This window comes from Vanrija pseudolonga, chromosome 2, assembly GCF_020906515.1.
Source record: "Vanrija pseudolonga chromosome 2, complete sequence".
Lineage (NCBI taxonomy): Eukaryota > Fungi > Basidiomycota > Tremellomycetes > Trichosporonales > Trichosporonaceae > Vanrija > Vanrija pseudolonga.
The window spans coordinates 2,046,937-2,060,940 of record NC_085850.1 but is presented as its reverse complement, the minus strand read 5'-3'; the positions used below and the strand labels follow the sequence as shown (position 1 = coordinate 2,060,940).

The 14,004-nt window shown below is 62.4% G+C and overlaps 5 protein-coding genes across 5 annotated transcripts; 1 reads left to right on the top strand and 4 right to left on the bottom strand.

Annotated features, from left to right (window-relative positions):
- Window positions 1–296: 296 nt before the first annotated feature.
- Window positions 297–1,622, bottom strand: SPAC19G12.09_0 (NAD/NADP-dependent indole-3-acetaldehyde reductase). The gene is made up of 2 exons (XM_062769061.1): window positions 1,260–1,622; window positions 297–1,088 (listed from the first exon to the last, which is right to left on the bottom strand). Exons 1-2 carry the CDS (start codon window positions 1,498–1,500, stop codon window positions 424–426), a joined length of 906 nt encoding a protein of 301 aa, XP_062625045.1. The 5' UTR covers window positions 1,501–1,622; the 3' UTR covers window positions 297–423.
- A 692-nt stretch (window positions 1,623–2,314) lies between these two features.
- Window positions 2,315–4,630, bottom strand: yisK. The gene is made up of 7 exons (XM_062769060.1): window positions 4,571–4,630; window positions 4,148–4,463; window positions 4,048–4,106; window positions 3,782–3,963; window positions 3,338–3,735; window positions 2,953–3,301; window positions 2,315–2,907 (listed from the first exon to the last, which is right to left on the bottom strand). Exons 1-7 carry the CDS (start codon window positions 4,587–4,589, stop codon window positions 2,413–2,415), a joined length of 1,818 nt encoding a protein of 605 aa, XP_062625044.1. The 5' UTR covers window positions 4,590–4,630; the 3' UTR covers window positions 2,315–2,412.
- A 165-nt stretch (window positions 4,631–4,795) lies between these two features.
- Window positions 4,796–6,717, bottom strand: YPQ1 (putative vacuolar amino acid transporter YPQ1). Its single transcript, XM_062769059.1, has 5 exons — window positions 6,417–6,717; window positions 6,303–6,343; window positions 6,039–6,241; window positions 5,209–5,605; window positions 4,796–5,158 (listed from the first exon to the last, which is right to left on the bottom strand). Exons 3-5 carry the CDS (start codon window positions 6,189–6,191, stop codon window positions 4,959–4,961), a joined length of 750 nt encoding a protein of 249 aa, XP_062625043.1. The 5' UTR covers window positions 6,192–6,241; window positions 6,303–6,343; window positions 6,417–6,717; the 3' UTR covers window positions 4,796–4,958.
- A 300-nt stretch (window positions 6,718–7,017) lies between these two features.
- Window positions 7,018–13,880, bottom strand: Ago2 (Protein argonaute-2). Its single transcript, XM_062769057.1, has 23 exons — window positions 13,682–13,880; window positions 13,397–13,450; window positions 12,388–13,352; window positions 12,161–12,351; window positions 11,916–12,116; window positions 11,732–11,873; window positions 11,493–11,694; window positions 11,263–11,448; window positions 11,128–11,222; window positions 10,979–11,090; window positions 10,825–10,938; window positions 10,514–10,788; window positions 10,422–10,474; window positions 10,290–10,381; window positions 10,148–10,243; window positions 9,494–10,112; window positions 9,242–9,453; window positions 8,463–9,204; window positions 8,335–8,418; window positions 7,840–8,291; window positions 7,560–7,662; window positions 7,427–7,464; window positions 7,018–7,224 (listed from the first exon to the last, which is right to left on the bottom strand). The coding sequence occupies exons 2-18, from the start codon at window positions 13,448–13,450 to the stop codon at window positions 9,190–9,192; spliced, it is 3,624 nt and encodes a 1,207-aa protein (XP_062625041.1). The 5' UTR covers window positions 13,682–13,880; the 3' UTR covers window positions 7,018–7,224; window positions 7,427–7,464; window positions 7,560–7,662; window positions 7,840–8,291; window positions 8,335–8,418; window positions 8,463–9,189.
- Window positions 7,136–8,612, top strand: GVP36 (the record flags this gene model as incomplete). Its single annotated transcript, XM_062769058.1, has 6 exons — window positions 7,136–7,227; window positions 7,430–7,468; window positions 7,565–7,664; window positions 7,842–8,293; window positions 8,337–8,418; window positions 8,463–8,612. The coding sequence occupies 6 exons, from the start codon at window positions 7,136–7,138 to the stop codon at window positions 8,610–8,612; spliced, it is 915 nt and encodes a 304-aa protein (XP_062625042.1).
- Window positions 13,881–14,004: the final 124 nt, after the last annotated feature.

Here is a 14,004-nt window from a genome sequence, read left to right as displayed (position 1 = left end):
TTATCCGATGCGAAGTGCACGGTTGTAGGCGGTTGTTGTGTGCGGCTGCTCGACGCTGGTCGGCGGTCGGCTGGGGGTTGTGGTGGGATGTGGCCGCGCTCGCGTGCAGTGGTCGTTGCTACCTCGAGAATGACGGAGGGGAAGGCAGAGTCAGATGAGCAGAGGCATTGGTGGTAGCGACGAGGGACGAAGACCCAGCCGGTGCATCTCACACCTCGTTGTGGCGAACGCACAGACATGTTAGTAGAAGTCACCCGCCCTGCCCCCAACAAACCACCCGGCCACACCATCCGTGTCCCATGAACTACCAATGCATCAAGTGTACAATCCTAGTCGTCGTCACCAGCAGGGTACCGCCGCGCCTCACAGTCTCGCTGTGTCCCGCTTCGGGTTTATCCTCTTGCCGGCTTTTCTGTCCTCATCCTAAGCGTCCGAGGGGAGGTTGGGGGCAGGGAAGTCGGCCTCCATGTGCTCGGTGTAGTGGCGGAAGTGGACCTTCTTGCCTGCCTCGTCGATGGCGGCGGTCTCGGCGGCGGAGAGGTCGGGGAGCGAGTCGATCTCGGCGAGCTTCTTGATGCGCTCGGGGTTGTTGCTGGTGGTGATGGCGACGACGTTCTTCTGGATCGTCCAGAGAAGCAGAACAGTCGAGGCGTCGATGTTGCGCTCCTTGGCAATCTTCTCGACGACGGCCTTGAGCGAGCCGCCCGTGGGGTGGCGGAGGAGGGGCGTGAGCGGGCCGTACGACTGGAACACGATGCCGTGCTCGGCCTGGTACTTCTGCAGGGGCTCGAGCTGGGCCCAGAGGAAGGGGTGGAACTCGACCTGGTTGGCGACGGGCTTGATGCGCGCGACCTTGAGCACCTCGGCCACGTCCTGCGTGCGGAAGTTGGAGAAGCCGAGCGAGCAGCCCTTGAGCGTGCCGTCGTACACCAGGTCCTCGAGGATGGTCCAGAAGGCGCCGATCTTGCCAGCCTCGGGGATGTAGGGGTTGTGGATGAGGAGCAGGTCCGGGATGGTGCCGAGGCGCTTGATGCTGCCCTCGACCGACTCGCGGATGAGCTCGGGGGTGGTGTGGTCGATCTTCCAGACTGTAGCACGAGCGTCAGCGATAGCACGAGCGCTAGCGAGTGCGGTGTGCGGTGTGCGGGTGTGCGGTGGGGAGAAGGCTGGAGGGGCACACGAGCCAAATCCGACCGACCACCTGGCCCCGCCGCTCGGCAGCAAGCTGCCTCGCGCCTCGCGCCTCGGTCACTACTCACGCTTAGTCGTGACAAAGATCTTCTCGCGGGGGATACCGCTGATCTTGATAGACTCGGCCGTCTCCTCCTCAGTCTTGTAGATCTGCGCCGTGTCGATGTGGAGGATACCCTCCTTGAGCGCGATGACGCCGGCGTCGACCGCGCGCTGGCCAGAGCCAATGAAGCCGCCCGAGCCGGATCCCCATCCGACCGCGGGGATCTTCTTGCCGTCGTTGAAGGTGATGGTGCGCTGAGCGGGCATTTTGCTGAGGGTGTGTGCTGTTCGAAGGAGGAGGGAGGGGCGAATCGTGACGATGTGATGGGGGGCACATGATGTTGGAGCTTTGCTTTATATGGGCTGCCGAAGCGAGAGAGAGCATGACGACACGGCACAGAGCAAAAGGCCAACAGCCCCACCCCACACGTCCGTAAACTGCCCGACGCTCGGAGCAGGTGCCGAACTCGTCCCTCATCGACCCTGCCTCCACCTCCACCCGCCACGACAACCCACCGAATCGGGCACAGAACGGTGCAACGGGGCTTGGCTCTGGGCTCTGGGCTCCGGGCTCGCGGCGCTGCCCTGCCCCTGGTCAGCGCCGCGCCGCGGCGTATTCCGCACGTGGGTGCACGTCAAGTACAGATGACTGCACAAACATCCAGCGGGACAATGTCCGCTGCCTACCTCTGCGCGAGGTATGCCGGACCGCAGAGTGCCGCGCACGCGTGTGCGGGGCGCGGCTACTGCCGGCTTGGCTGGCTGCGCTGGCTAGAGCCTGGTGGAGGAGCATCACCACCACTGGCAACACCTGTGGAGGAACACGCGATCGACCGCGCGAGCGCTCGACTCAACTCGATCCTACCGGACCACAGTCGCCCGGTGTCACTCGTCGGCCCCATTCCCGGCGGCCACGAGTGGAGGTGGCTTACTGCCTGCTGACTGCATGTTCCGGCGGCCCGACAGCACGCGCCCACGCGCCCACGCGCCCTATTCCATGCATTTCTATCTGCACACGCGCACCGAGTCAATCTCGCCATCGTGCAATCACATCTCGGAGGGGTGCGAGGTGGAGGTTTTTGACCCGTGTGCACTTTTCGCTGCGGGTTTTGAGCGCTTGGCGGGGTTTCGGCGCCGTATTCCCAATGTCCGGCGCCGACCCTCCACTCGGACAAAAAGCTACATGAAGTCCATGAGCACGTCCGCCGTGTTGAACACGTCCTCCAGCAGCGCCCAGTGCCCGGCGTCCTTGACCGTCGCGACCCGCGCGCCGGTGATCGCCTTGGCAACCTCCTCGGTGTGCCACTCGGGCGTGAGCTCGTCCCCCGCCCCCGCGACGATCAACGTTCGGCTCTTGATCTGGCTGTAGTCCGGGTTCGTGGCGCGGATGACCGCCTCGGCGGCCCCAGCAAAGCTCTCGGGGTTCTGAGATAAGATTGACGCCGTGATGTTGTTCAAGGCCAGCGAGGACTCTTGGCCCCAGCTGTCGTTCTTCCCAGGCGTGACACTACTCCGTGTCAGGTCCGAGGCTACGGGGCCCATGCCGCCCTGTCGCACGGTGTTGGCCAAGTCTTGCAGCATCCCTGCCTGGCTCGCTGACGCGCTGAGTGGTGAAATGAGGACTGCGGACGAGACTACTTCCGGGTACTTTGCAGCGAATGTGGTGGCCACGAGCTGGGCGAGGTGTCAGTTGACACAGACAGACCGTGGACAACTCACACCACCGAGGTCATGTCCGATCAAATTGAGCATCTTGGGGCTCAAGTGGTCGACCAGCTCCTCCAGAATCTGCACATAGTACTCGATTGATGGTGGCTGCTTGCCCTTCGGGCTGAGTCCGAGACCCGGCAGGTCGAACGCGACAACATTATGGCGCCGGTCAAGATGCGACCACGAAATCAGGGGGAGGAAGTTGATATGCCAGCCGCCTAGGCCGTGCAGAAGCACCACTGTCGGAATGTTCGGGTTGAACGGCGCCGGTTGGTAGACGTGGACCGCGCCAGAAGGGAGGTTGACAAGTCCGGCGTCTTTGACTGGCGCTGGAGCGGGAGGCAGGGCAGGCGCAGGCCTTGCGTGTCAGCTTCGTCACCTCAAGCCCACTCACTCCTCCACCACCGGCGCAATGGTCGGCGGCACGTCAGGCTTGCCAACGACGTTGCTCAGCGTGCCCAGGCCCGTGATGCTGACGTCCACCCGGTCGCCAGGCTTGAGGAACACCCCAGTGGAGAGGCACACGCCCAGCGGGGTGCCCGTCGCGATCACGTCGCCGGGCTGGAGCGTGATGCCGAGACTGAGCGTCTCGATGAGCGTCGGAATGTCAAAGATGAGCTCGTTGGTCGCCTGCTCCTGCCGCACCTCACCGTTGACGCGCGTCTCGAGCGTCATGTTGTCCCAGTCGAGGTCGGTCGCGGGGACAGCGTACGGCCCCATGGGGCAGAACGTGTCGAGCGACTTGCCGATATAGAACTGCTTGTGGTCGCGCTGGCGCTCGCGGGCGGTCACCTGCCAGCTTCAGCACGTTGTTGCACCCCCTCCACTGCTCGCTCACATCATTGACAATCGTCGCGCCCCACACATGCCTCCACGCGTCCTCCTTCTTAATGCTCGCGCCGCCTACGCCAATAATCACTGCCAGCTCGCCCTCGTAGTCCAGCGTGTCGGTCACCCCTGGGTGGGGGTAGATGTCCGTTTTGGTCGGCACAATGGACGACGCGCGCTTCGTGAAGATGACTGGGGTGTGAGCGCCGTCCTTGAAGCGGGCACGCTCGGCCACCACCGCTCGGCGGCGTCATCTCCTCCTCGGCCAGTACTCACCTGGAAAGTCAGGCTGCGCCTTGGTATCACTACTATCGAATCCCGAGTTATGAAACTCGCTACCCCCTCGTCAGCATGCCCTACCTACACCCACACTCACGCAGCGTGCGCCTTGTAGTTCTTGCCGACGCAGAGCACGTCCCGCCCCCGCAGCGGCGCGAGGATCTCCACGTCCGCGAGGCGCTCAGCGGGCCCAGTGGTGCCGACCTGGCCGTTGATATCGCCCCACGCCGCGACGAGGAGGTGCAGGCTCGTGATCACGCTGCCATCGGGAAAGGTCGCCGCGGTGACGGTCTCGTTGGACGCGTCTGGGTCGGACAGGTGCCCGGTGCTGAATGGAGATGCCGGGGGAGGGGCCTGTGCCTCGAAGCCGGACATTATGCCGATCGTTGGGGTCGGGTGCGCTTCGGAGCGGTCTGGCGAGTTAGGGTGTGCGATGGACACAAGGAAGTTGAGGGGAGATCGGGCCACGGGGACTCGAGGCCGAGGCCGCACCACCACGTCGCTGGCACGCGTAACTCACAGGAGATGAATCGCACCATTCTGTCCTTGTTCCCTTGTTGCTGCTGCTGAGAGATTGGGAGAAATCAAGAGTCAAGCCGGCTCTGTGGGGTTTATGTAGTCAGAGTCGACTTGTCGGCACTGGTCGGATGACGACATGGGTGAGCCGAAGCCATAGCCATCGGCTAGCACCGACCACCCCACACCGCCAGTCAAATCCCGCACTCCGCAAACCAAGCCGCCGCCGCGAGGGGTAACAATGCATGGGGACATCTATCCTAATGTAAAAGTACAGCAATGATTGGGATTTTGGCGAGTCGCACATCGCGCACTCGCCCGCAAGGTTTGCACTGGGGTCGGTCCGTCCTTGATGGTCGTGCGCTGAAAGATGGTATATACGCGAGCTAGTCTTAGGCCGTGACATCCTCGACGTCGTCGGCGAACACCTTGGCGTCCTTCTGGCGGTCCTGCCACGCGTAGTAGGCAAACTGGCCGAGAACGAACAGGTCGAGGAAGATGGTGAGACCGGCACCGGCGATCCACGAAGCGTTCGTGATAAGGTACTTGCGGTCCATCGACTTGAACATGATCGACGCGACATACGTGACGTCTGGGTTGTGTGTGAGCTTCGAGCTTCCCGTCCATCGTCGCAACACTTACTGCCGGAAATGGAGAAAAAGAACATGGCGAGCGAAAGGCCCTCACAGCGCGTCTTGAAGTTGTGGAAGATCTGGGGGATACGGCTGCCAATGTAGAGCAGGCAGCTGGCGTATCCGAGGACCTGCGAGCGCCACTCGAACTCGACGGTGCCAGAGGGGCCCTTCTCGGGAGAGTCGTCTTCCTTGGGGCTGATGTAGTACGCGGCGAAGCCCGAGACGATAACGAAGAGGATCAGAAGAGGGTACGAGATCCACATGGGGATTCCCGGGTTGAACGTCTTGGGGGGCTCGGGGTTGTTGAGCAGCGGCTGGTGCTCCGACTCGGCGACCTCGCGCTGGCGCTTGCGCCAGCGGTAGTAGTAGACCTGGAACAGGAGGAGAATGTCGCATGCCGTGTACTGGTGCGTGTCAGCGGCAGGCTCGGCGGGTGTGCGGCGTTGGATGCTAGAGCGTGGGTGCCATGCCGATAGCCGCGATTTGAGTTCAGACATGCCCCATAGCCGAAAGGAGTACGTTGTCGGATGGTCCCGATCAACAACAGTGGGTTGTGGCGATGGTGCGAGTAGCACACGTCGTCGCCACCGAGCCGCAACAGGTGGGTAGGGCGACGGATCACACCCTCCAGCAGGCCGGAGTTGATATCTTGTCAACCCTCGAGAACGGTGGCCCACCCACCCTCCCTGCTACGCGAGTGATGACTTTGCCCGCCCACCCACCCCTACGCGCTGCGCGCGAGAATGGAATGCCACCACCCACCCCTCCACCCGGCTCCGCCTCCCCTCCACTGCGCTCCGCCACCCCTCCACTGGGCTAGGCCTCCCGCTTACTCACGTAGACAGCAATCAGGATCATTGTTGGGAGCACTCCTGCCAGAACACCTCCCGCGAGGTTTGTCAGATCACCCAGGAGCCAGATGACGATAAAGGCCACCGATAGGCCTTCTCCCGACTTGAGGACATAGTTTTCGATGACTGGCGCAGACATTCTGTGAGCGCGCGTGTTAGGGAGTGGACTTAGCACACAAACTTTGAGGACTGTGGAGGGGGGGCGTTAGTGGGTGTTCCTGTCTGGATGGAAAAGTGGTGCTGCGCTCACCTGTACACGATGATCCAGCAACTCAGGCTCATGTAGCCCATCTTGAGGCGTGTCAGCGAGCGAGCGTTGGGGCGCGTTGGGACGCGAGCGGCACGATAGGACAAGCCTACTCACAACGGTGGAGAGCTCGGTGTGGGTGAGTGGTGGCACCGGCATGTTGTTATCGTCCCGGTGGGGTCGGTGGGTGCGATGGAGAAAGTAAAGGAGATGTCAAGAGGGGGAGTTTTGGCGATAGCACTCGCTCCTTATCTAGTGTGTGTAGTTGTCTATCCCCTGTTATACACAAGTGGAGAGGAAGTTGAGAAGAAGGAAGAGAGGAGATAGGGGCAAACGTCAAACGAGTCGTTTGGCTTGCCAGGAGAGGATCGTCGTTCGTTGGGTGGATACGGCATCGGCCGCTTGGCTTGGTTTGAACCGGCGTAGCCACGAGTGGGGCAAACCTGGCATGGCCAAGGAAAATCCTCGTCGTTGCACGGGTCAAGCGACCACGTAAAAGCGGCGAGTCGATTTGACCCCGGCCCCCGCACTCCGCCGCCGCCGCCGCCACTGACATCAGCCGGCGGCAAGGCAGGCAAGGGGATAGGCATCCCAATCATGTGGTCACTAGGCCTGCCGGGAGTAAATCATCCTCATTCCCTTGGTGCGCCACCACGCGTCGATGCTGTGTTACCTGCCAGTGCGCTGCGGGACGGCGGACGTGTCGAACGTTGGACGTCGTCACTACTGCTGCTGGCATCATCATCGACATTGACAGCAACAAAGTCACCACCACATCCACATCTCTCCCTCGACTCCCCTACCCTCTTACTTCCACCCCGCCCAAATCCCCCACCATGCAGTCGTGGAAGTCGTTCGCGTCCGCCCTCCCCACCGTCGACGTCTCGGCCGTCAACAAGAGCCTCAGGAACTCGGTCCAGGCTACCCGGTGAGAACGCTCTCGGAGGAGGCATGTCGAGCGCGGGTGATGGGAGTGTGTCTTTCGGCGTGACAGGAGGCTCTAGCCAGCGGGCTGAGGATACCTCACGCCGCGGGGCACCTTGGCCCCTGCCCTGCCGCCGTCGCCACACGGCACCCCGCGCTCTTATCTCCCCCGACGACGACCGAGCTCAGCCACTGACGCACAACAGCGAGCGCCTCGGCAACGTCGCCCCCGATGCCATCACTGAGTACGTCGCCGTCCGTCTGGCGCAGCTGCTGCTAGCTAGCTAGCTCGGTAACGCTGCAGCCGGTGCCGCCGCCGTGCGTTACTGACCCCGCCGCAGGCTCCCCGCCGAGTACAAGCAGCTCGAGGCGCGCGTCGACGCCCTCCGTGACGTCCACGTCAAGCTCCTCAAGATCACCAAGGTCTACGAGACCGAGTCGGTGAGTGCCCCCCTCGGTGTGGCCGTATCAGAGGCAGGCGCAATGTTGGGCGGCCAAGTTTGCTTCGCTTGGCATGTGCCGCATGCACTTGCCGGCCGCACGTACCACTTGCGGCCTGTGGTCGATCTCGACTACACCGCCTGCCTGCCTGCAAGTTGCACAGCTGACGACGCGCAGTACGACTACCCCTCGGACGTGACGGAGAACCTGTCCGAGTACGGCCAGCAGGCGCAGGCCGCGTGGTCGAGCTTTGCCAACAAGAACCTCAAGAACACTGCGCTCGCCGGCGCCGTGCCCGCCGAGAAGCCCAAGTCGCCCCACCCGCCCAAGACGCTCCCCCACGCCATCTCGCGCGCGGCCAAGACTGGCGCTGACGAGCTCGGCGCCGACGACCGTCTCGGAAACGCCCTCAACACGTACGGCGTCGCCCTCGAGAAGGTCGGAGACGCCCGCATCGCCCAGGACCAGCTCATCGCCGAGCGCTTTGTCACCCCCTGGCAGGCGACCCTCTCTACCTCGATTGGTCTCGCCATGAAGGCCCGCGCTGCGGTCAAGACTGCCCGTCTCGAGCTCGACTCTGCCCGCTCGGCCCTCAAGACTGCCGGCGCGCCCAAGCAGGAGCAGGCTAGGTGAGCTGCCCAAGCTTCGTGTGAGAACCCAGCTGACCCACAGGCTCCACGTTGAGGAGGCCGAGGACAAGCTCGTCCAGGCCACCGAGACCGCCATTGGCCTCATGAAGGCTGTCCTCGAGAACGTGAGTGTGGCGTCATGTGTGAAGCAATTAGCTGACGCGCCCAGCCTGAGCCCCTCCAAAACCTCTCGTCGCTCGTCAAGGCCCAGCTCATCTTCTTCTCCACCGCCGCCGAGGCTCTGAGTGGTGTCGAGGGCGAGATCGAGGCCGCCGCCACCGCCGCCGAGGGCGAGTACCGCACGTCGCGCGGTGCCTAAGCGACGACGCAACACATAGCATCTATACCCCGCGCCCGCACTCTTTCGACCAAGGCGCACTACTTAGAATATTTGGACTCGGCTTCTTTGTCGTGGGACCTCTGGGGACCTCGTGCAGATCAGATCGTGTTATACAGCAGCATTCGCGGATTCAGTTTGACCGTTGTGACGTGATTGATTCACGACTAGGTGAGGTGAGGGATGTGCTCGATGATGGTGATGACGACGATGATGTGTTATGAGGCGAAACTCCAGACGGTCTCTGTATGTACAGCATGCCTCTCGGTGCGCGCCCTATGCACTATCTCCTGGACTGGTTGGTGTGTGTGGGCTCGAAACTACGGTGCATGCTGGTGGTGACATTCTACATACTCATGGCGGTGGAGCAGGCGGCTGGTACAGCACGGCCGTTGAGCAGACGGCTTGGAACGGCATGTTGGTGACGCGGCGAATGATACGGACGATGATAAACTCTTGATATGCGGACGGACAACAGGTACTCTTGATAATGTGGACGGACGAAACTTCAGGCGCTGGGTCGATGCGAGGCTGGCTACATGGCAAGCGAGGTGGCGATTTACATCCACCACGACTGAGGTCAGCTTCATCCACCTTGCCTTGGCACTCACCACCTCGCTCAGCTCGGGGTTCTTCTTGATGAGGTTCTGGATCTCGTACACATCGCTGGTGAACAGGACCGACTTGGGCTCGGACGGCGCGACGCTCGGCGCGGGCGGGCCAGGTGCACCGCGGTTGAACGAGCGACCGCCCGAGGTCACGGAGGCTGCAACGGATGAGGTCTGCTTGGCAGCAATCATGCGGGCCTTCTGGCACACGAGGTCTGAAGGTTAGCTGGGTCGTAATAACCATGGACAGCTCACCGGCCATGTAGCACACTGGCACGAGGGACACGCTGACGGTACAGCGTGCGAAGGTGTGACACAGGCCGTAGACGAGCTGCTGGAGGTCGTCGGGCGTGAGGGCCAGCTCGTCGAGCAGGCAGATGTAGTGCGTTGGGCGGGCCGTGCCGATACGTCCGGCATGGGCCTGGAGGTAAAAGTCGAACGCGTACGGGTGGGTCACTGAGCGGTCGACGCACAGCCCAGCGGGCAGGTTGCCATTGCGCTCGGTGTTGGGGCGATTGCCGAAGAATCGGGTGCTGTGCCGGCGAGCACAGACACATACCATGATGCGCGGGCGGTAGTCTGGCTGGATGCGCGCGCACGCCTTGACGATGGCGTCGTGCTCGTACTGCAGCGCCGCGGCGTACTGCCCCTCGCTGATGCCGTCGCGGAACATGAGGATGCGCTCGGGGTACTCGTTGTCATTGTTCTTGGCGAAGATCTTGAGGTGTTCCTCCACCATGGAGGACAAGTCCTGGATGACCTCGACACGGCCCTTCTGCAAACGGATCTGGCACGAGTAGGCGCTGCAGTCGGCGTTGAAGGTGGCAACGGAGCAGGCGACGGTAGGCGACTCGGAGTTGAAGCGCATGGGAGGCTGGGGCATTAGATATGAGCGAGCTATGCACTTACGTGGCCGAGGTCGGCGCCGAGGAGCATCGTCTTGCCACGGACAACACCAGGGAGATCCTTGGGCGGGACCTGGTGCGAGAGGCCGCCGAGCTTGCTCTGCGGAGGCGAGTGAGTGGTGTTCGTAAGTTCTTTCAGCACTCACGACAATCTTCATCGCGAGGTTGTCCGTGTACGCGGCAAGTCCCTGGCTCTTGCGGATCTTTGCGCTCTGCATACACTGGGTTGGAACGGGGACTGGTGAAGGCGTCAGCAAGCATACGGCAGATAGACGTACACTTCAGGTCGGTGAACGACGCCTTCTTGATGTTCTCGTACAACCATGCGTCCCTGGACTGTCAGTTGGAGGAGGGTCGAAAAGCAACTGACCTTCCAGGAAGGACGCAGAGAATGAGCTGAGGGGTCTGCTTGTTCACCATGTAGGCAGCGCGGGCAGCCTCCTTGAGCCCATTGACAATGTTCTCCGGCATACGGGGGTCCACTGGTGGGATGATGGGAGGGCGCTGGTTCTCCACCGTCACGCCGAGGTTGCGCAGGAAGCGACACAGGAACTCGACGTAGCGCTCCATGTCGTCGCGGTCAAACCACTTGTCGAAGGAGATGATGGACCAGTTGACGAGCGGCCTGTTGCCGTCACGGTAGAACTGGGGAGTCAGCTACCCATAATGCCCTCAGCTAACCTGGTTGCCCTTCATGTTCCAGGTGCCTCCTTGAGGGAAGGCGTTGCGGCTGCGGTATGCCACTGGGGGCGGCTGGAGGAGACGGCCCTCCATCTCGATGAGCTTGGTGTTGACCTGGATGATAAGCTACGGGAATGGGCGTTTCACTGCTTACCTGAAGGCCCCAGGCAGCAATCTTGCTCTGGGTCTCGTACGCGAGCTCCTTGCGCCACTGATTAACAGTATTGGCGTACACATCTGGAGAAACGGCACTAAACTTGATCATGCTGGTGGGTTAGTGGCACCTCCCACCGCCACACTCACGCAGCAGTCTGCTCAGCCGTGAGGTTCATTGGCGGAAGCGAGTTGAACTCGGCCAGGTTGACAAACTCGAGGGGAATGCAGGCGCGCTTGCTGTACTGCAAGCGTGAGTGTGAATGCCGATGTGGATATGCTCACCTGGACGCACGGAAGGTAGGGCCTCTGCAAGGGAGCATAGTGCTCGCGGTAGTAGTTAGCCACGGACATCTTCTGGGCCTGCTGCCCGTCCTTGCCTTCAATGGCGAAGAAGATCTCCTCGGCGGACTTGAGAGTAACAGTCAGGACAGTGTGAAGGCGGCTGCTCTGACGGTGGGTAACGGTGAACTGGGGGGTGGGTCAGTGGGTTATTGCGTGCATTCTCAACCCACCCTCGCGCCGCGGAGCTTGCGCTTGAGGAGGGCAACGCCGCGCTCGTCAAGGTGCGAGTCGAGGATATCGCCCGTACGGCCACGACCGCCGGGGCCGAGAATGTCGCGAACGACATTGAGTGCCGGGCCAGGCTTGAGGAAGGCCGAGCAACCGAGGTCGATGTTGAGCAGAGGAAGGCCAGAGCTCGAGTAACGGAAGGATCTGGATCTCAGCTCCGAACAACATACCCAAAGCTTACTGCATGAAACCCTTGCACACCATTGCACCGTTGGGGAGGGGAGCCGAGCCCATCATGGTGTAGAACTTGTTGCCAGTGGCACCGACCTGGGTGTACCTCTTGCTGGGCACGTCGCGCAACAGGACATTGGTGGCCATGACGGCTGAGGGGTGAGCTGTTGTATTCAGGATGGATATCAGCTCACCAGTAAGGCAAGCCTCCTCGCTCTGCGGTGCCCCCTCGTGGGGACGACAGAACTCCATAACGGCCTCTAGGTCGATCTTGGCCACGCGCTTGAGGGTGACCTTGAAGCGACGCTCCTCGCCGTCCGAGGAAGCGTCGCGGTTGTCAGGGCGCTGGATGGTACGGTCCGAGGCGAGCGTCGTGATGAGGGTATGCGACTGGCCTGTGTATTGTCAGTGGAGTTGCAAGCTTTGCGTTTCAACTCACCTTCCTCGATGGGGAAGAGGATCGGGGTGAAACAGTTCTTGCGGCCGTCGAACGCGCAGACGTCGAACGCCTTCTTCCACTCCTCAGAGGTCTGCTCAAGGATGAGCTGCTCCCACACCGCACGGAGCATGCTACGAGGACGCTTCTGGTTGGTGTCGCGAACGACGGGGTTTATCTCCACGTCATAGTGACTGAGTGGGTTAGTGCTTTTTCGAGATGGGACCCACTGGATGGTACGGCCGCGCTTGTCGACAGTGCGGACTTGGTAGTAGTTTGCGTGGACCTGGATCTTCTTGCCAGCCGTCCCGAAGCCAGGACGGACGTAGAAGCTGGTGAGCTTGAGCGGCTCCATGCCCTCCTGCGCCACATTGGCGGGGTTGGACGACGCGTCGGTGGACGTCTTGCCTGTGATGAGGGTGGAGGTGTCGGTGGGGCGACTGCGGATGGAGGGGGACGACGGAAGGGAAGGAGGGTGTGGAGAGGACGGATTGTGGCTCTCGCGTGGGATGCTGAGCAGGCGCGAGTCGGGGATAGGAGAAGGGTGGGTGCCGTACGCCTGCTGGTACGTCACGCGAGTGCGCGGCCCTGGGCCCGTCGCGGTGTCGACAACCGGCAGCGCGAGGTGGAGGTCAGACATGGAGGGGATGGACGCCCGCACAGAGGGCTGGGACGCGCCCGTGGCCTGCGAGGTGACGGTGGGAGGGGGTGGCGGCTGGGCCTTGCCCGCCGTTGAGGGGGAGGAGAACTCCATGAGGTTGGGCGGCGAGCTCTGGCCCGTGTGGAGGGATGGGGGCTGCGAGGGCTGGGACTGGGGCGGGGGTGGGGAAGTGAACGGCTGGTGGGGGCTGTATGGCTGGCGCTCGGCCGGAGGCGGGGGGTAGCCACGACGCGGCTCGAGCGGCTCGCCCTGCGGCAGCGCCTCACTCCAGCGCGTGAGCTCCCTCTGCGGGCCGTACGACGACGGCGGAGGCGGCGCGCCGCGGTACGGCTGCCTGAAGCCTCCCCCGTCGCCACGGGGGCCATACGGCTCGCGCATGGGGGAAGAGAAGTCGCCACCGCCGGTGGGGCCGTACTGCTCTTGCCCCTGCTGGTGCGGGGGGTAGCGCTGGCCTTGCTCGGGACGAGGGGGACCGCGCCGGTCGCCCCATCCTTGGGTGGGCTGGTAGCCTTGCGGAGGGCCCTGGTCCCTCGGCTGCGGTGTCAGCTTCATCGGTTAGTTTTTCAACAGCTGCTCACATGGCCTTGGGGTGGCCCTTGGTCGCGGTATGGGTACGGCGGGTTGTTAGACATCTGTGTGGTGAGTGAGCGGGAGGGAAGGGGGAGCGGAGGAAGGTGAGGTGGTGTGTTCGCGGAGAAGGTGAGAGGCGGCGGGGAAGGAGCTGTGACGAGGTCGGCGGGGAAGGTGGCGAGGACTGGGGGAGAGGAGGGAGAGAGTGGGGCGACGGCAGCGAGCGAGCTCGAGCTCTCGGCTACGAACGAGAAAGAGAGGATGGGAGGGTGGGGCGGACGGGGCTGGCTTACCTTGTGACTTGTTATGGGTGGGTGTGGGTGTGAGAGGTAGAGGTATGGGTGAGGAGGAGTGAGTATGAACTGCTGGCTAGGGTTCCTTGTAGCGTCAGGAGGTTAGGAGACTACAGAGGTTAAGAGGTGAGGTAGGTAGTTAGGGGGTGTGAGAGCGATTATGGAGTACGAGTGAGGTGAGAGTGAGTTGGTGAGTGAGTGAGTGGATGAGAGATGAGAAGAGAGACGAGGGGAAAGAAATCATGCCGGGGATGGGTGTCGCGACGCCGATTCCAGAGGGCCCGTGCGCACGGCCCACCTCGTCCATTCCCCACTCGCCTTCC

Bases quoted from the DNA above. Each gene is read 5' to 3' on its own strand.
- SPAC19G12.09_0 (XM_062769061.1), bottom strand. From the start codon at position 1,500: ATGCCCGCTCAGCGCACCATCACCTTCAACGACGGCAAGAAGATCCCC. The intron at 1,089-1,259 runs GTGAGTAGTGAC...CTCGTGCTACAG, and splicing joins GATCTTTGTCACGACTAAGC to TCTGGAAGATCGACCACACC.
- yisK (XM_062769060.1), bottom strand. The intron at 4,107-4,147 runs GTGAGTGTGGGT...ACGAGGGGGTAG, and splicing joins AACTACAAGGCGCACGCTGC to CGAGTTTCATAACTCGGGAT. The intron at 2,908-2,952 runs GTGAGTTGTCCA...CACCTCGCCCAG, and splicing joins TCGGACATGACCTCGGTGGT to CTCGTGGCCACCACATTCGC.
- YPQ1 (XM_062769059.1), bottom strand. From the start codon at position 6,191: ATGTCTGCGCCAGTCATCGAAAACTATGTCCTCAAGTCGGGAGAAGGC. The intron at 5,606-6,038 runs GTGAGTAAGCGG...GACACGCACCAG, and splicing joins TGATCCTGATTGCTGTCTAC to TACACGGCATGCGACATTCT. The intron at 5,159-5,208 runs GTAAGTGTTGCG...CACACAACCCAG, and splicing joins CTTTTTCTCCATTTCCGGCA to ACGTCACGTATGTCGCGTCG.
- Ago2 (XM_062769057.1), bottom strand. From the start codon at position 13,450: ATGTCTAACAACCCGCCGTACCCATACCGCGACCAAGGGCCACCCCAA. The intron at 11,223-11,262 runs GTGAGCATATCC...TCACGCTTGCAG, and splicing joins CCTACCTTCCGTGCGTCCAG to TACAGCAAGCGCGCCTGCAT. The intron at 10,113-10,147 runs GTAAGTGCATAG...CTAATGCCCCAG, and splicing joins TCGGCGCCGACCTCGGCCAC to CCTCCCATGCGCTTCAACTC.